Here is a 21,067-nt window from a genome sequence, read left to right on the forward strand (position 1 = left end):
AACCTCAAGAAGTGGGAGAAAAAATAAGGTAATGAAGACAACTCACTGCACTGCTTGCCAGCATCAGTATCATCACATTCCGTGTCAGGTACACACTGTGTTGTGGTGTTGCATGTCTGTCCCACAGATAGTCCTGTTGACGACACAACACACAACATAACAAATTTGTCCATCGTGTCTCACAACGGTTCCCCCACCCCAGAAACCGCCTCACTGTTGATCTCTTTAGCTTTCACGCATTTGTGCTTGCACACACAGAGACAAACAGACACACACACACACACACGCAGGCACACACACACACACACACACACACACACACACACACGTGCATGCTCAAACAGAAAAATGCACACAGCACCCCTCACCCCACCCCCTTTCCACACACATACAGACACAGACACACATATACTTATGACACTCATTGCTGCCTGTGACAATTTTCACACACTGTGTGCCGGTAACACAACTGTCAGTATCTGGTGTGCAGCTCTCTCCTATCCCCTGTCCTATGAACAGATGACAGAATGGAGTCCAACTGTAGTGTTATTTCTTTTCTAAAACAAATTACCTGACCAACACTGCAAGTGTCTGTATCTCTCGGGCCTGGTTAATGCCGGGATATCATTATGACAGGAAGCGTAGAGTACAGCCTTGTCACGCAGTCCCAAACCAAAATGGACCTCCATAGCAACATCGTCCTCCTCCTCCTCCTTCATCGTCATCAATAGAAACAAAATAGTCTCAAAGTCTGTGGCCTTTCATGCCCTGCTCTCATGGTGACCTCAGTTTCGATACCCCTCCACTTCCGTGCTTGGGGTGAGTCCTGTCAATGTCGTCAGTGTCGGCAGATTCATGGAGGGTTGTTGTTTGAGGGACGTGGTGGCGGTCTCCACTCTGGGAGGGACGCTCACTCAGTCTGGCTCCGCGACTAAGCCATTATTGTCGTTAGTAGGGGGCTTAGTAGGTGGTGTCCTAAGTACGTTAAAACAGAACAGGCACCACTGAACACCACCGAAGTGACTCAGCAGCAGTGCAGGGTCTCCTCTGGTGTGTGGTTTTCTGGCGACCTAACATCGATGGTTCCCTGTGGACTGCCGATGCTGGAACTACGACGGACAAACCCGGGTGTGGGCGTGTATGGGGGAATCTAAATGAGCGGCGTGGGAGTAATGCCACTGAACCGGTGCAGATGACGGGGCAGCAAAAAAAAAGAAAAAAAAAAGTAACATTACAAAGGGTGATGGGAGGATAAAATAATGATGCGGTAAAATCAAACAATCCACAAAACACAATTTGGAAAGACATCAAATTTTCCGCTGTAAATCACTCACACAAACACACACACACACACACACCAACCATAATTTCAGAACACATGGCCAGTTAAAAATAATAATAAAACGGTTTTTGTTGTCGTTGTTTGTTTCACAAGCTTCATGATTAGATAAGTAAGTCACGAGATGAGTGAAGGATTTAAAACCATATGAAGTTAAAAAAAAAAAAGTAACGAATACTTGTTTCTAATTGATTAATCAGTGATAGATCAACTGATAAAGAAGAATAAACCACATCCAAAATCCAAAATACGAGTCTATTTTCTTTACTTCATACACACACATACAAACATTACACAAAATACATACATACATACAGAACTATATACATACATATATACATACATACAGAACTATATACATATATACATATTAAGGGCTCGTTCTCTACAGTTCATAAGCAGCAACAACAGACTTGATGTGGATTCAGGCACCCAGTGTATGCCTCTCCTCGCTGCAGAAGTCTCTATGAAAGGATGCACCGTCATCAACACACAAGTACACTGTCATGTACAGAGACGTGAATGAGCATACACATTATGTGGATAAGAAAGTCTGATAATCAAACAGTTACACATTATGTGGATAAGAAAGTCTGATAATCAAACAGTGACGTTGAGCAGATGAATAATTCAATACACCTTAACAATGTAAGGAGACACAAAACAGCAGATAAGCCAATACCACAATGCATGATGTGGATAAGAAAGTCCGGTAATCCAACAGTCATGTTGAGCAGATGAATAATTCAATACACCTTAACAATGTAAGGAGACACAAAACAGCAGATAAGCCAATACCACAATGCATGAAGGAGGGAAGGAGATGTAGGGTAGACCGTATTCTTGACAGAGAACGAGGGAGGTGGTTGACGGGGGGAAGGAGGGTGAGAAGGGGAGGACCACATTGAAGAAGGAGGGAGGGAGGATGAGGGAGGACTACACCGTTGAAGGGTGAGGAAGTTTGAGGGAGGGAGGACCACAATGATGAGGGAGAGAGAGGGAGGGAGGACCACACTGAGGATGAGGGAGGTGGGACCACACTGATGAAGGGTGAAGGTGTGGAAGTCATAAACACATTGATAAACGGGGTTGGAGAGGGCGGGATGACCACACTGTTGAGGGACGGAGGGTGAGAGAGGGAGGCCCTTATTGATGAGGCAGGGTGACGGGAAGGATAGAGAGGGAGGAAGCAAGGATCATGTTGCTGAGGGAGGGTGATGGAAGGAGGTTCATATTGATGAGGGAGGGTAAAGATGACCACATTCATGAGGAAGAGAGGGTGAGGGAAGGAGGGCCACGTTGATAAGGGAAGGAGAGGGAGGCCCACATTGATGGAGTGAGGGTGAGGGAAGTAGGACCACGTTGATAAGGGAAGGAGAGGGAGGCCCACATTGATGGAGTGAGGGTGAGGGAAGGAGGACCACGTTGATAAGGGAAGGAGAGGGAGGCCCACATTGATGGAGTGAGGGTGAGGGAAGGAGGACCACGTTGATAAGGGAAGGAGAGGGAGGCCCACATTGATGGAGTGAGGGTGAGGGAAGGAGGACCACGTTGATAAGGGAAGGAGATGGAGGCCCACATTGATGGAGTGAGGGTGAGGGAAGGAGGACCACATAAATGAAAAAGAGTGAGGGAGAACAACAGTGATGGAGTCAGGGTGAGGGGGTGGGGGGGAACCACATTTATAATGGAGAGTGAGAGAGTGAGGACCACACTGATGAGGGAGGAAGAATGAGGGAGGGAGGACCACACTGATGAGGGAGTAAGGGTGAGGGAGGGAGCACCATATTGATAAAGGAGGGAGAGTTAGCGAGGGATGACCACACTGATAAGGGAGAGGGAGGACCACACTGATAAAGGAGGGTGAGGTGGGATCACATTGATGAGGGAGGGAGGGTATGGAAGGGTCACACTGGTGGAGTGAAAGTGAGGGAGGGAGAACCACATTGATGGAGTGAGTTGAGAGTGAGGAAGGACCACATTAATGAGAAAGAGTGAGGAAGGACCACATTAATGAGAAAGAGTGAGGGAGGAACACACTGATGGAGTCAGGGTGAGAGAGGGAGGAACACACTGATGGAGTCAGGGTGAGGGAGGGTGGGCGACACTGATAAGGGAGGGAGGGGAGGGATGACCACATTGATAAGGGAGGGTGAGGGAGGGTGGGCCACACTGATGGAGTCAGGGTGAGAGAGGGTGGGCCACACTGATGGAGTCAGGGTGAGAGAGGGAGGACCACACTGATGGAGTCAGGGTGAGAGAGGGTGGGCCACACTGATAAGGGAGGGTGAGGGAGGGAGGACCACATTGATAAGGGAGGGAGGGGAGGGAGGACCACATTAATGAGGGAGGGAGGGTGTAAGAGAGACGACCACATTCATGAGTGAAGGTAAGGGAGGGAGGACCACACTAATATGTGAGGGAGGACCATAATGATGAGGTAGGAAAAATGAGGAAGGGAAGTTCACATTGGTGAGGAAGGAGGGAAATGAGGAAGGGAAGATAAGGAAGAGGACCTCATCTATAAGAGGGATTGAGGGAGGGAGGATAAGGGAGTTAGATGAGAGAGTGATGACCTCATTCATGTCGGAACGGGGATGCGTTAGGGAGAGTGAAAAAGGGAGGACCAATTTCAGGAGGGGAAGGTGAGGGAAGGAGGGGTGATGTGGGAGTGATGATGAGAAAGGGAATGCCATATTCATAAGGGTAAGGGAGATGGGAGGACCATTTCTGAGTCAGGAAGGGGGGATGTCCCCCTTTGGCAAAGTGTGTGGTAGCACACTGGCAGGTGCCCTCAGTACAACTGGCATTCTCCACACACTGATCACTTTCGCCGCACTTCTCCCCAGCTTTTATCGGAGCTGGTGTTGTTGTTGTCATCAGCAGTGCAAATATTGGTGTTGTGGTTGTTGGTGTAATTGTTGGTGTAGCTGTTGCTACTGGTGCTGTTGCTGTTGTTGTTACTGGTGTTGTTTTTAGTATTGGTTGCAGTGTTGTTATTATTAGTGGTGTAGTTGATATTGGTGTTGTTGTTGCTGCTGCTGTTACTGTCATAAATGCTGTTATTAAGGGTGGTGGTAGTGTCGAACTTGTTCAAGGTGTTGTCGTCGTTGATTGTGTTATTGTCCTTGGTGTTGTGGTTGTTGTTGGTGGTGTCAATGTTGTCAGTTTTGGTATGGTTGTTTGTGGTGTTGCTGTTGTTGATGATGCTGGTGTTGTTGATAGCGACTTTGTTGGTGATTTTGTGATCATCATTGTTTTTTTTGTTGTGGATGTGGATGTTGTTTTGGGTGATGCAGAGGCTACCAGTGTCGCTACTGATGTCGCTGTTGATGATGGCGAGCCTGATGGAAGTGCTGTTGCGAATGAAGAAGATGATAATGATGATGATGTTGCTGTTACAATGCAAGATACAGATGTAGCGTGTGTTAGCTCCATGATATTCTAATTCACATGATACCAAAACAGATCTAACAAAGGTCAGGTCCATAACATTCTAATCTACAAAGATGAAAAACAACAACAACAAACAAACAAAAAACAAAAAAACAAATGTGACTTTTGTTCAGTCAATGACATCCTGATCTGATTCTTTCCTGCACACACACACACACACACACACACACACACACACACACACACATATTAAGGGGTTCATTCTCTACAGTTCATAAACAAGCAACAACCATTTCAGCCACATGCAGAAATCACAGACAGACTTTATGTGGATTCAGGCACTCAGCGTATGTCTCTCCTCGCAGCAAGTCTTTATGATGGGATGCACCGTCATCGACACCTAAGTACACTGTCGTATACAGAGACGTGAATGAGTGCACATATTATGTGGGTGGGAAAGTCAGACAACCCAACAGTCATGTTGAGCCGACCAATAATTGAATAAACCTCAATGATGTAAAGAGACAAAACAACAGATAAGCCATTACCACTGAATGCACAAAGGAGTGAAGGGGGTGTAGGGAAGACCATTTTCTTAATAGAGGAAGAGGGAGGCGGTTGACAGGGGGAGGAAGGGTGAGGATGGGAGGATCATACTGGTGAGGGAGGGAGGGAGGGTGAGGGAAGGAGTACACTGATGGGGGAGGAAGGATGAGGGACGAAGGACCACACTGATGAGAAATGGAGAGTGTGGTAGGGTGGACCACACTGATGAGGGAGAGAGAGAGGGAGGACCGCACTGATGAAGATGCATGAGGGGGGACCACACTGATGAGAGGTGAATGTGTGGAAGGGATGACCACGATGATGAGGGAGGTAGGATGAGGGCAGTTGAAAGCATTGATTAGGGATGGTGAGAGAGGGAGGGACTTATTGATGGAGGGCGACGGATCATATTGAGGGAGGGAGGGAGGGAGGACCATGTTGATGAGGGAAGGTGACGGTAGGAGGACCATACTGATGAAGGGGGGTGGGTAATGAAGGGAAGACCATATCTATAAGGAAAAGATGGTTAGGGAAGGAGGAGCACATTGATGATGGAGGGTGTGGGAGGGAGGACCAGTCTGATGAGGGAGGAATGATGAGGGAGAACCACAATGATGATGGAGGAAGGATGAGTGAGGGAGGACCACACTGATGAGGGAGGGATGGTGTAGAAGGGAGAACCACACTGATGGAGTCAGGGTGAGGGAGGGTGGACTACACTGATGAGGGAGGGGTGATGAGGGAGGACCACACTGATAAGGGAGGGAGGGTGAGAGGACCATACAGATGAAGGAGGGGGGGGGTGTAAGAGAGAGGACCACATATATAATCCCCCCAGTCCTGACAACAGAAAGCGGATGACAGTGTCCCGTGGCAGGTTACACTATACAGGGAGGCCAGGGGAGGGGGATTTGGAATGGAAGGAGGGTGGGCTGAAGCCGGCGGGATTCATGTCCAGCAAAACAGCCACTCACTGGGTTGACACGTGCCATCTTTGGCAAAGTGTGTCGCAGCACACTGACAGGTGCCCTCAGTACAACTGGCATTCTCCACACACTGATCACTTTCGCCGCACTTCTCCCCAGCTTTTATCGGAGCTGATGGTGTTGTCGTTATTGGTGGTAGTGTAGTTATTTGTGTTGTGGTTGTTGGTGTAATTGTTGATGCAGTTGTTGCTATTGGTGCTGCTGCTGTTGCTGCAATTGGTGTTTTTAGTGTTGGTTGCAGTGTTGTTATTGGTGCTGTTGCTGATATTGCTGCTGTTGTTACTGGTGCTGTTGTTGTCATTGATACTGTTATTGAGGGTGGTGGTAGTGTCGAATTTGTTCGTCTTGTCGCCGTCGTTGATTGTGTTGGTGTTGAGGTTGTTGTTGGTGATGTCAATGTTGTCGGTTTTGGTGGTGGTGTTGCTGATGATGTTGGTGTTGTTGACAGCGACTTTGTTGATGATATTGTGATTAGCACTGGGTTTTTTGCTGTGGTTGTTAGTGTTGTTTTGGGTGACCCAGAGGTTGCCACTGTCGCTGGTGATGTTGCAGTTGATGCTGGCGAGCCTGATGGAAGTGATGTTGCTGATGACGACGATAATGATGATGATGCTGTCGTTGCTGTTACAATCCAAGATAAAGACGTAACGTGTGTTAGGTCCATGATATTCTAATTTACATGATACAAAAACAGATCTGACACGGGTCAGGCCCATAACATCTTAATGTACAAAGATTATTTTTTTTTAAATTAAAAAATCTCACATTTGTTAGGTCAATGACATCCAAACTTGTTCTTGTTCTTGTTGCTTATAGTCCAGCCGACCGCACAGGGCCATATTAGGACTGTCAAATAACACAAATGCTCAACCGCGTCAACACAAAACTGTCACATCTAAAAAAATAAAATAAAATAAAATAAAAAAGAGAGGCAAGGCCTTCAAGACTCACTTGCGATACTTTTTTTCTTTTTAAAGTAATCGTTAAAATGTGTTCTGTATTTGATATTATAAAGCTTCGAGTTAAAAGAAAAAGAAAAAAGTCCTAACGGCAGATTCGAACCCCACGTCTTCGGGTGAGAAGAAACTGTCTTACCCATTACACTATCGTGGCGCCTTATCTGACGTTCAAAAATATAACATTTAAACATGCTTTTTTAAAGGGCGATAAATCGATTGCGGTATTCGCAGTGAGAACGCTGTTTAAATCATATTATTCTGGTGTATCTTGGGCATTCAAAAAATCTTTAAGGACAATTAAAAAATTCTTTTTAAGTCCGCGGTAAAGGAGACGTGGCTATCGCCGCAATCACACTGCAACATTAATTCAATTTCTCTTTTATGTTCAATCTAGTTTTATAGTTTTAAAGTTGATAAGAAAATTGAGTATTTTGTTAAACTAATAACATGTAGAGCCAAGTACAAGTACATCTAAACGTCGTAGGAAGTGAAAAGGACTTCATTTTGAGAAAAGTCAAGACTGGAAATTTTTACTTTTCATCAATTCAAAGGTATTAACTCTGATGGTTTATTATTTTTAACCGTTAATTCCGACTGATTCTGTGGATATTTTTATGGCAGTTTGGGGCATAATCCAGTAAGTGATGAGGCGTTCACAAATCTGTCTGTGAATAAATATTTAACGGTCTCCTTCTCCAACTTTCCATCACATGTTATCGTGTATTGTCCATTGAATATAGGATTGAACGGGCAGGTCAACAACTTGAAACAAAATGGCGTCGTTCGCGTTCGCGAAAAATATGAGCACGTGCTTTGAATATGTATAAATATGTGTACGCAATTGATTTTTGCCCATGACCTCCAGGGTTCAGCCAATAGATCTATAAAATCTATTCGTCGTACTGATTTTAGTATTTTCCGAAAAAGACCACTTGGGCGAATGAACATAGTGAAAGCCCTGTACACTGAGAGTAAAACACACAAGCTTTTTATGTATTGAGTATAATTTCAAAATGTAATGTTTACGATGAGAAAGATTAGTTTAAAGCAAATTAAGCCCCCTAGCATTAATTACAGATTGATTTCCCTTTTTTACTATCTGCACCAAAGACATGCAAAATAAATATAACTTCCATGCTTAGCAAAAGAACTTTCTGTTTGAACAGAAAATGATAAAAATGACTGCTCTTGTTGTTGTGTCAGACTATCAGATCAAAGTGCCAAATTTAGAGAATTAAAAATATATAAATATAACAGTAAATTCAGTTTGCATATAATTTGGCTTCTTTTTAAATTTTTTGTGCCCATCCCAGAGGTGCAATATTGTTTTAAACAAGATGACTGGAAAGAACTGAATTTTTCCTATTTTTATGCCAAATTTGGTGTCAACTGTCAAAGTATTTGCAGAGAAAATGGCAATGTTAAAGTTTACCACGGACACACAGACACACACACACATACACACACACACACACACACACACACACACACACAGAGAGAGAGAGAGAGAGAGAGAGAGACAGAGAGAGAGAGACAACCGAACACCGGGTTAAAACATAGACTCACTTTGTTTACACAAGTGAATCAAAAACACTAAGACAAACCCACAAAACACAGTTCATCATATTACACAGTATCCCAACCATTTAGCTCCTTATGGCAAATAAGACTAGGTCATGCCGAGGACGCCAGCCATTCCGCTTAATTTATCATCCCCAGATTACAAAAATAAAATAAAATAAAATAAAGAAAAAAAACAACAATACTTCAAAGCGAAACAAAAATTACATAAAATGGCCATATAAGCAAATAGCATTGCAGAATGGGCAGCCAGTGCTTGCTTGAAAAAAGAAAAGGGAATGGACTGGGAAGGCAGAAAAAGCCGAGACAACAGTGAAGAAGAAAAAAACGGCAGAAACAAAGAGAGTGATAGAAAAGAGGAAATTTCTAGCACAGAATTTCTAGAAGGCCGGGATGCTATTTACACTGAAAGATCCCCGGCATCCCCATGGGGGAACACCCTAATCTACATAATACTCAAACAAATGAGGCATGCACAGAAACGAACATACACAAATCAGTCAACCAAATGTACATGCATTTCAAGGCAACTGAACACTCGTTCTGAAACAGAGAATAACACATTGCAAAGATAAACTGTAACATGTTTACTTTCAATGCTGGGAATATCATAAACCAGTATTTTGTGCAGGAAAGCACCAGAGAAAAGGTATGAGGCTCATATCCGGAGCATTCTGTATACTCTATATTTTTCATAAACATGGAACCAATAAATCTGAAAATGTCAGCCCTTTGTGTTTATAAGTGATCTGTTGTAATAATATTTTAAAATGTTTTCTTCTTTATTTTTCAAATCAATATTTCATCTTTTTTCGTGTTTGCGTACGTATGCGAAAGGGCTGTTCTTCAAATATATGTAGAAAAGAATTGTATAAATTTAAATTTTGAAAACACAAAACACACATGTGGCATGTGTCAGGTCCATGACCTACATGATACCAAAACGGATGTGACACATGTTTCGTCCATGACAATTTGATCAACCTCATATAAAAACAGATGAAACATGTTAGGACCATCAAGCCCTGCTTTCACTTGATATCATAAACATTGTATTATGAGCATGTATTAAGAAAACCAATGTTGTACAGTTCCATTCCATATCATTCACAGAAACTGCCCCCCCCCCTCCCCACACCGCCGGCATCCCCCCTCCTGCCCCCCCCCCCCCCCCCGCCCCCCCCCCGCCCCCCCCCCCACCCCCCTAACACACACACACGTGCAAGCACATTGCTTATATAGTTATACACCCTGCTCTTTGGGAAATAAAAGCAATCAAATATACATGCACAAGCTAAATACTCCTACTAGTAACAACAGACTGTTTTCCCCTCCCTTTTGTTTTGTCATTTTCCAGGAACGGTAAACACACCAAACTATGTATATACAAAAAAGCTACACAGGCCTGTGTGCATACGTACGCACCAGACAACAGTCTTAAAGCCAAGTATTGGCCAGTGGTATACCGTAATCCTGTCACAATGTGCACAGCTGCCTTGTGGAAATGATTTATATGTACAACAGTATTACCTCTATTGACAACACTCTGTGTGTATGACTGCAAGATCCTCCCTCAGCGGTATTTTATAGGGACGGAAGAGTGAGTGGGGACAGTGGAACGAGAGGGTGGACTGTGAAAGAATGCGTTCTGTTTAGTGAGTGAGTGAGTGAGTGAGTGGGTGGGTGAATGAATATATATATATATATATATATATATGTGTGTGTGTGTGTGTGTGTGTGTGTGTGTGTGTGTGTGTGTGTGTGTGTGTCGCAGGTTATTACATTGTGCCTGTTTGATTTCTTTTCCATTATTTTCTTGCTTTTAAAGCTACTGACGTAAAGCGCATGGGTTTTGGACTGTGACATAAAATGTCTTACAGAGTCTTTTCATACTCAAATTTGATTGACATACTGGTCAAGTTTAACATTAAGTGTCATAATCAAAATTTGTGTTCATACTGTGTTGTTTTGTTTTGTTTTTCATTTATAATTGCCATCACATACATTTTTTAAGTCACGCTCAAACTGTTGTTCAAACTCAATACTTAATTTAGCTGAGAAAAATACTAACTTTCCTGAAGATAATTAGCAACACACACAAGGGATATGGTACTAAAACGTTTATTCATCTACATTCTGCGCTTGTGAGATCCAAATATGGAGACAAGTTTTCTTAATTTGCTGCTTTTGATATCTACTCGAGCAAATTTCAAAGGTCAAGCGTGCAAGCTTGCTCAATTTCTCCATTGGAGAGACTGGAATGCTACCATCATATAAATACCGAAACTTAGCATTCGCTAAGTATTTGTTTCGAAATTCTACTGTTCATAATTCTGTTACCGACTGTAAGAACTTCAGTAGGCTCATAAGTAGCGGAAAGTGGGTATAATAAGCGAGGCGAGAGGGGAGACAGATGAAGCACATTGCTCCCTATGCGTTGCAAAGTATGTTATTACCTATATTTTTTGTGGTTTTCAATTTTCATACATTCTTTTATTCCTTCTAAAAAAAAATTTAACGCAACGAACTAAATACTGTAACATACAATACTTTGAAATGTTATAGTATTGTATGGTATATCATAATATTGTTTAGTTTTCTTTTCAATCACCATTGACAAACTTCTAAAATTTATTGCAAGCGTCGTACTCAATATCTTTTGCAGACATAATTCTAGAACAATTCTACATTATAACGGACGACAATTTGTTTCCATTCGATATGACCACACACACACACACACACACACACACACACACACACACACACACACACACACACACACACACACACACACACATCTAAAGAAAAAGATAAAAACAACTGATCTCTGTTTCTTTCTCTCTCTTGTTAACGAAATGAAAATATATAATGTCGACACTACAAATACTTAATTAGCTTATATTCTAAATAATCACAGTATGCAAATCATATTTTTACAGAGGTGAGAAAATATTTAAGTAAAATGTGATCGGTTAGTGAAAGGAACTCCTGAATCAATCTGTTTCTTTCTTTTTTTTAAAAATGTTCTCGTATACAATTATATATGTACACTCGCGCATAAGCGCACACAAGTGGGTGGGAAAAGCGACTGAACAATCGAACGGTCATGCCGAATAAACAAATTAGTAAACAAACCTCAACGATGTAATGAAACAATCGGGTAAAGCCATCGACATTCAGTGCATGAGGGAATGAGGACAACGACATTAGTGAGGGAGGAAGAGGGGATAACATTACAGTTCACACTCAATCATGCAAACAAAAAGAGGTTGGCAGTGAATTCTCTGAGCACAGTGGATGACAGTGAGCGGGGAGGTGCGGGAGGAAGCAAGAACACTGGGTTCCATTACCAGCAGAACAGCCACTCACTGGTTCGGCACGTGCCATTACTGGCATAGTGTGTGGCAGCACACTCGCAGGTGCCCTCACTGCAACTGGCATTCACCAAACATTGATCATTTTCGCTGCAGTTCTTCCCAGGTTCTAATGGAGCTGGTGTTGTCGTTGTTGGTATGGTCGTTGTCGTTGTTGGTGGTGGTGTAGTCATTGGTAGTGGTGTTGTCGTTGTCTCCGCTGCTGCAGCTGTTTCTGGTGAAGATGTTACAGATTCAGGGCTTACCGATGTTGGTGCTGATATGTAGGTTGACGCCATTGTGGATGATAAGAAGAATGCCAAAGCCTTCGTGGCTTAAATGTGATTCCTATTCATTAAAGAAAAATGGTAAAAAGATACTTGCATTATATTTATATATAAAAACAAAGTTACTCAAATGTTCAGCCACAGCACCCACACACTTTTGGAAACATGTGTCTAGCATTGCTAAAGTTCAGTTGATGCACATTAAATCAATGCCATGATTATGAAACATCTGGCACTGATATGTCTTTATAGTCATGTTCATGGTATTGTTCATGGTATCATAGTGTCAGGTCAGGGGCATAGCCCTTGCTACTGGTACCATGTAACCCACTACTACCTGCCGCATGTGAAATCTCCCAACGACGGACCAGGCGGAGGAGGAAACCTTTCCCAACGGCTGTGAAGGCGGAAGACGATGACCAAAGGGCAGGGGGAGTTCTTATCTTTGGCTGGAAGTCCCCCTAGGAGACGGAGCCCCGAAGAAAAAACTTGCACCTGCCGACGCCGTCCTACACGTGGCAGTATCTGCACCTGTGGGACTGTGAGCGTCGGTAGGCGAGAGAGTGGGGAAGGGACTGCACAACTCCTCCTCACTGAAAAAAGTCACCTGTGTTGGTCAGACAACCAGGCTAGTGTCGACGAGCTAGCCCTTCAACACCCAGCTTTCCCAAGCCCTGCGGCGATGGAGAAGTGGTAACGGGGACAGGCAGAGGATGCTGCTGGCAGTTCCTAGTCACGACTCTGCACGCAGGCGGCTGTGGGGTGATGGTCGTCCGCTGTAGACTGGGGCAGATGCGGCGCCCGTATCCTCCCACAGTGTTAGAGCAGCCCTTTTTTAGGGAAAGCACTGCTCTCCCCACATGGGGAAGGGGAGATAAAAGATCTCCAAACAAAGCCTGCCTCACCTAGTACCTAGTAGAAAACCGCACCTACTTGGACATCCAACAATAGCGGTCGAAAACAACAAAAGAAAAGAACCAGGAGTCATGCCCTGACTCTGGGTGCCTGGAATGTTCGCACCCTCTTAGACAGAGACGACAGACCAGAAAGACGCACAGCGCTCATTGCTAGAATGCTTGATCGCTACCAGGTGGACATAGCAGCCCTGAGCGAAACCAGGTTTGCGGGTGAAACCCAGCTGGAGGAAGTTGGAGGGGGCTACACCTTCTACTGCATTGGGAAGCCAGATGGCACCTCAAGAACTTCAGGCGTGGGCTTTGCCATACGAATCAAACTTGCACAACAGCTTGACAGCCTTCCACATTAGATAAACGACAGGCTGATGACCCTGCGTATGAAGCTGTCCAAGGATCGCTTCGCCACAGTCATCAGCTGCTATGCCCCGACGATGACCAACCCTGATGACATCAAAGAAGCTTTCTACGAGAGCTCAGCTGCACCATTTCAGCGGTAGACAGAAAGGACAGTTTGATCATCCTTGGGGATTTCAATGCCCGCGTCGGCGTGGACTTCTCCTTGTGGCCAAAAGTCCTAGGACAGCACGGCACTGGCAAGTGCTTTTGCTCTCGCTCTGTGCGCAGCATGGACTGACCATCACCAACACCCTCTTCCAACAAGCGGACAAGTACAAGAAGACATGGATGCACCCCCGCTCCAAGCAATGGCACATGCTGGACTATGTGATTGTCCGGCAGAGGAACAGAGTTGATGTTTCCACTACACGCTGCATGAGAGGAGCAGTCTGTTGGTCGGACCATCGCCTGATACACAGCAAGATGAATATCAGACTTGCACACAAGCTCTAACCAGCCAGGCAGAAACCCCCTAGGAAGCTAAACATCCACCGCCTCCCTATCACCAAGGACGTGCTGCAGCAGCAAATCCAAGTAGCTCTCCAAGAAATTCCTGCATCGACTGATGTAGAAGAGGTATGGAGCACCTTCAGAGATGCTGTGTACACAGCAGCAGCTGACACACTCGGCTTTGTACAGAGGAGCCACAAAGACTGGTTTGACGAGAATGACTCTGGAATCTCCAAGCTCCTGAACACACTGCATATACGGCATCAGGATCACATTTCCGATAAAGACTGCCAGAGGATGGAGAACCAGTTCTTGCAAACCAGGCAACTCGTACAGAAGAGGCTGCGTGAGATGAAGAACACCTGGTGGGAGAGAAAGTCTGAAGAGCTTCAGTCCGCTGCTGATGCTCACGACATGAAGACCTTCCATGATGGTCTCCGAGCTGTGTATGGGCCGAGAGTCACAGGATCAACCCTTGTCCGAACCTCGGACCAGACCACCATCCTGACAGACAAGAAAGACATCCTTTAGAGCACTTCAACACCCTCCTCAACAGGAACTCGTCCGTATCTGACGAGGTAATTGCAGCCCTCCCACAGCTACCAGTCAATGACTCGCTAGCTGCCCCTCCCACCAAAGTCGAGACCCAGAAGGCCCTGAAGCTGACAACGTCAGGAAAAATACCAGGAGTGGATGGAATCCAAGCTGACATCTACAAGTATGGAGGCGAGGTGCTGACAGACAAGTCCTGTTCCAGTCTATCTGGGAGAGAGGGGAGGTCCCCCAGGATTTCAAGGATGCTTCTATTGTCCACATTTACAAACGGAAGGGAGACAAAACATCCTGCGATAACCACCGTGGAATCTCTCTCCTCTGCATCGCCGGCAAGATCTTCGCCCGCATCATACTGAACAGACTGGTTGACCATGCCTCCAACACAGTCATCCCTGAAGCACAGTGTGGCTTCCGCTCAGGCAGGGGAACATGTGACATGGTGTTTGCCGTACGTCAGATACAAGAGAAGTGCCGTGAGCATAACAAGGAGCTCCACATGGTCTTTGTAGACCTGACTAAGGCCTTTGACACGGTGAACCGCCATGGTCTGTGGAAGATCCTCCTAAAGTTCGGCTGCCCAGAGAGCCTAAACCAGCTGATTGCGTCTTTCCACGATGGCATGCAAGCGAGAGTACAGGAAAATACTGAAAATACACACCCATGAGGACATGCAGTTCATTATGGACAGGTTCTCAACCTCCTGCAGACGCTTTGGACTCACCATCAGCCTCAGCAAGAAAGAGTCCATGTACCAACTGGCTAGCTCACAGAACGCCAGTGCCTCCTTGTACTGCTGTGAAACATGGACGACGTATCGCTGTCACATTCAACAACGACCAGTTTCACCAGAGATGCCTACGAAAGATCCTCGGCATAAAGTGTCAAGACAGGGTCTACAACCTCCAGGTCCTAGAGAGGAGCGGCCTACCCAGCATCGAAAGCCTGCTGATCCAGTGCCAGCCGAATGGAGGCCACCGTGAACGAGGAAGACCCTGCAAGCACTTCAAGGACACCTGGAAGACAAACCTCAAATCCTGTGACATAGACATCCTGGAAAACTGATGCCCTTGACCGCTGTCGCTGGAGGATGCTGTGCTCTAGTGGCATAAAGACGTTTGAAAACAAGAGAATCCTGGTCATTAAGGAGAAGCGTGAGCGAAGGAAGCAGGGCTCAACTTCTGGAGACGTTTTCCCTTGCAACACCTGTGGGAAGTGCTGCGCATCCAGAATCGGCCTCTTCTCGGACACACACCGACAGATAAGCCTGCCTGCCTACTCATCCGTCGGACCGACGGGAGACTCCATCATGGTATTGTTTTACGGCAATGAACTTGACATATGCGCATTCATTTGTGTGCTCATCAATAAAGTCGGTCGTGTGAGTAAACAACCAGTAAAAACAAATGTATATATGTATTCCATTTTCGGTCACTCCAAACAAAACCTGTCCTTTCGACAAAACTAGGAATGATGGACCGGACGCGACGTTCTCGCACTTCGAACATTTCGATCATTACGTTGCCTTCTCCGCGAATCAAGTCAGGGCGAGCTGACGTATGCACACTACTGAAGTAACTATCTGTAAACTCTGAGCCTTTTCAAACAATCAATTTTAGCTCTAAATATTCAGAAAGAAAGTCATGAAAACGGCCACTCATTTTCGGAATCGGTGAAAACGCCATGGAGAGAGAAAAATATTATTTAAAAAATCTCAAAATGATGGCTGAAATTTGCCTCTCACTCCTCCACTTAGAAACCGGAAGTCTCAAATATTCTCTCAAGACTCCAGTTATGTTCAGCACATCGACAGCATACCAAAAGGCCATGAGATTTGTATATCTAGATAGCCGTTCACGAAGTTTATGCACATGTTGAGGCATTTGCACAAAATATTTTTTGTGAATACTGTTACTTCAACTCCTTTTAAAAATAAGTTACTGCAAACTGTCGATACGATCCACATTCAGATCTGAAAACTTTCTGGTGAAGATGATTTAAGCTGTGCGCATCGCTTCGTGGTTAGTGTCACGGATATAGTTTCTACTGATGATGCGTCTTGTTATTCATTTATTGCGGGTGATAAAGATGAACAAGTTGGACGTTTGTGTTCGCTTTCGTGGTAAAGAAAAATCTATTTGGGACGGTTGTAGCCTATCACAGACCACGTGCGCAAACGGAATCCCCAAATAGAATAATGGTCACCAAGCACGCTGCTTCTTGTTTCAGAAAAAAAAGACCTATCGGATCAATGTAAATAGTCTACGTCCTTCATAATGAATGTATAAAACAGTAGACTTTCTATGGTTTGAGTCTTTATTTTATTTCATTATCATTTCTTTATCTTTTTTACAACATGTATTGAAACAGTGAAATCCGTTTAAAAATATCCCCATAGTATACTTAGCTGGGCATTATCCTCATTTGTCTCCGATTTGTTCTCACTCATCTTCTCAGCCACATCCTCAATGCCATCTTTCAAGCTACTGGCAGGAGCTGGAAAGTCTGAGGGAACAGTAAAGTTGTGAAGCTGGGAATCATCTGCTAAGAAACGGTAGAATTAATTGACTGGCAAATGAGAGGCTGTATTCACAAAGTAAATAAGGGGCAATGCCTCCATGATCAGGTATGATTCCTGCTGCAAAACAACAACGAAACCGATAATGCTGACATGGGAGGGGAAGGGGAGGGCGACGGGGGTGTGAGGTTACCAGTACATACCCATAACCATCCAGTGCTTCCTTTTTTGGGGTGTCTGCACATGGGTTTGTTCCAATGTACCTTTTATTTACCTGTGTGCTAGCTGAATTGGTAGCGTAAGCAGCACTGGCTTGAAGTTATGTACCTCAGTTGTGTGTGGAGAGAGTTACCACTCTTTACTATTTGTTAATCATTAATGTTGATCTCCTGGCCTCATTGTTTATTAATTTCAAGTTGAAAAACCACCGAAGCAACCATGTATTTGTTCTGTATTGTCCGTGTGTTCTGTGTGGCTTGTTCAGGATTAAAGAGGCTTTGCCAGTCTTGAATAAAAGCTAATTTGTGTTTGCACATTTCTTCTGTCATTGCTGCTGTGTGCACATGCCAAATGATGGGTATAATAGGAAGCCCGGTGCTTCCTTTTTTGGGGGAAGTGTCTGGGTTTGTTTCAATGTACCTTTTATTTACCTGTGTGCTAGCTGAATTGGTAGCGTAAGCAGCATTGGCATGAAGTTATGTACCTTGTGTGTAGAGAGATGGCAATGTATTGCAATAGAAAGATTATGTCCGTGAGCCGCTTTGCTTTCAAACTGTGTTTCAATCATGCGCACAGAACTGAGGAGAATGTTTGAACAGAAATAGTGTGCATGCCGTGGGAACAGAAGAAGAGGTGAAGGGAATGTGCTGAGTGTCCCGTCACACTTACTGGTGACTGTAGACACTTTGCTAAGATCTAAATTTTCACATTTCAAATGTTAATGTTCAAGAGGTAGGAGAGCAAGGGAAGTTGAATGGTGAGTTGAGGGAAACCGGATGTGAGGCTTACAACAAAGACCCTATGATTATAAATCAAATATACCCTGTATATACAGCCCTTGCTTTACACACACATGGGCTAACATGACAGAGACAGCCTGCAAGTTCGAATATAAATGCAAATTTGTGTAACAAAGACTGACATCTCAGCGCCCCCCCCCCCCCCACCCCCCCCCCCCCCCCCCCCAAAAAAAAATAAAATAAATAAAATAAATAAATAAATAAAAAATTAAATGTCGCAAGTCTGCAGGGGAGCAAATATCAACAGGTACATGACCAGAGGCACTTTTTTGTGTGTGACTGGAATCTTGGTCTCTGACGCATAAAATGTTGGAAACATTTCACCGAGTTTTCTAACTGTATGAAATACTCCCGATTGCAGTTGCGGGCAGCAGGCCTATGCACTAATCAAATAAGATGAAAGATAACAGAAGCCTATCCCGTGTAAAGACACGACATAGCGTACGGCACACACTGACATACACAAACGATACTCTGTGGCTGAGAAATCAAACTGAACAATATTACTGCCATCACTAAAGATAGAGCTGCCATGACACATTTGCTATGGAAACAGCAAGGACATTGATACATGTAATGCGCATCATTGTATGAGATCTTTTAAATAAGAAAATAACGAAATCGAATATGTAACAATATTACGTAACAATAGATATGTATAAAGACATCAGTTTGGGGGTTTTAATCAAAAATATGTCCATTTTTTCTAGTGTTCGCAACAGTTGCTATATGACTGTAGTCTGACCACATTGGAAGTATAATAAAAGTGTAGGAAGCAGTGTTTAGGGCAAGAAGAAATGTGGCGGGTCTAGGGACTCCGACCCATAGCACGATATTTCACCATCATTGCTACAGTCAGCACATCACACGTAACTCAAACTGAGGAAAGAAAAAACTGTCTCGCATAATGTCTTTCTTTTCTTTTTTTCCATGTTTGTTTTTAACATAGAAGGAAAGCCCACGGCAGAATTTTCAAAAAGTAAAATGGATGAGACATAATATTTCATGTGCCTGTGAAAAAAAAACACTGCGGAAAACGTACATACATAGAGCCACCCTCACTCGCCCAGTCCAACACCTCCACCCTCCTTTCCTTACCCCTCTCACTGTCAACATGAATCAGCAGGCTTTCATACTGCATAACCCATCTACAATGCAGAGTACATATACATATTGTAAAATTAAAACACTAGCATAAACAAAAAAGAGTGAAAAAAATTGCCATAGCGAGGATCAATTTTATGTACAGTATACTCTGTGAAATGAAAAACAGTAACAAACCGTGAAATCGGTATCATATTACATATCCACAATGTACAACAAACAATGTGAAATAATATAACAGACATTATACACTACAAGTATGAGCAGAAAAGACTGGAAGATTCTTCAAAACTGAAAATAATATTCGTTCAGGATGAGCACACACACACACACACACACACACACACACACACACACACACACAACCCAACATAACATGACACACACGCTCGCGCGCGCACACACACACACGCGCGCGTGCGCACACACACACACACACTCACACGCGCGCGCGCGCGCGCACAAACACACACACACACACACACACACACACACAGAGGAAGAGACAGAGAGAATGAAAAGATGACATGTATCTCATTCACAGCAACACATACCTGACACTGTGGCTGTCTGCAGGAGGACCTGAAAATGAAAGAAATGAGTATCAAGATGCAACCAGAAGTAATTCATTCCATTCATACCTGTACAGGCTCAGCGCCAGAAACTAACATAAGCTTACAGTTGGACTAACAGAAAAGTGAGAGCTGCCATGGGAATTCATTCACAGCTCAGTATTTTCTGAAGGACCATGACTCTCAAAACAGCAGCAAGACTGCACCGAATCTTAGTGCCGCAGCCTTGGGGGCTAGTTGGCCTCTCTCTCTCTCTCTCTCTCTCTCTCTCTCTCTCTCTCTCTCATTAGTCTCCTTGTGTTCAGTGTTGGAACAAAATAAACCGAGCTCAGTTCTCATCCTACCTGCATCCCCAGCACAATCACAAGCACAGGGGTCCACATCACAGCTGCTGTCTGCATGTCCAGAGTCAAACACTTCACCCGCTCGTCGCTAACTGAAGAATCGGGAGTACGACACACCACTGTCAACCACCTACCCGGAAGAAACGTTCTTGTTTGTTTTTGTTGTTTTTTTATAGATCGTGTTGACCCAAATTCAGCTGCCTGTTATTGTGACAGTGTAGATAAAAGTCGTGCTCTTTTTCTCACTGAGGATCGTGTCATGTTCTCTCCCCACACACCCACGGCACAGCACATGAAGTGACGAACACGGGTTGCTGTTCTTCTTTCTTTCTCCTTTTTCTTTCTTTTTTTTTCTTTCTTCTTCTGAATATTAGGCTGTCTCTCACGGTATAACGTGGCTAAACTCTAACCCCCACCCCCGTTCCGAGCTGCCACCCACCCGGGTAAGAATCCGCACGTGCCCAATCGCAACCCCCGCTCCGCAACGACCCCCCCCCCCCCCCCCCCCCCCCGCTTCAGTCCAGGGAGTTTTTTTTAGAACAAGCTAATATCACTTCGGAGAGAAAGGTAACAGAATGGTTAAGACGCTTATCTGCCATTACAGTGTCCGTGAGGGTCTGGGTTCCATTCCTACTTTTGCCTTTCTCCCACGTTTGACTGGAAAATCAAACTGAACGTCTTGTCATTCGGATGAGACGATAAACGATTTGAAGTACTCCTATCATCATCATCGTTATCATCATAA

At 44.4% G+C, this 21,067-nt stretch overlaps 2 protein-coding genes across 2 annotated transcripts in view; both read right to left on the reverse strand.

The window, feature by feature from the left end:
- LOC143297638 (uncharacterized) overlaps positions 1-20,633 on the reverse strand; it is a 57,778-nt gene extending 37,145 nt beyond the window's left edge. Inside the window, exons 1-4 of the mRNA XM_076610056.1 lie at positions 20,323-20,633; positions 19,961-19,988; positions 12,180-12,398; positions 47-133 (exon numbers count right to left, since the gene is read on the reverse strand). Of these exons, the coding sequence (XP_076466171.1) occupies positions 47-133; positions 12,180-12,398; positions 19,961-19,988; positions 20,323-20,379 (391 nt within the window). The 5' untranslated portion in view covers positions 20,380-20,633. The remainder of the gene's footprint in view (positions 1-46; positions 134-12,179; positions 12,399-19,960; positions 19,989-20,322) is intronic.
- On the reverse strand, positions 417-7,113 carry LOC143298083 (uncharacterized). The gene is made up of 2 exons (XM_076610762.1): positions 6,256-7,113; positions 417-509 (listed from the first exon to the last, which is right to left on the reverse strand). The coding sequence occupies exon 1, from the start codon at positions 6,981-6,983 to the stop codon at positions 6,342-6,344; it is 642 nt and encodes a 213-aa protein (XP_076466877.1). The 5' UTR covers positions 6,984-7,113; the 3' UTR covers positions 417-509; positions 6,256-6,341.
- Positions 20,634-21,067: the final 434 nt, after the last annotated feature.

The sequence above is a fragment of the Babylonia areolata genome, chromosome 23, assembly GCF_041734735.1.
Source record: "Babylonia areolata isolate BAREFJ2019XMU chromosome 23, ASM4173473v1, whole genome shotgun sequence".
Classification (NCBI taxonomy): Eukaryota; Metazoa; Mollusca; class Gastropoda; order Neogastropoda; family Buccinidae; genus Babylonia; species Babylonia areolata.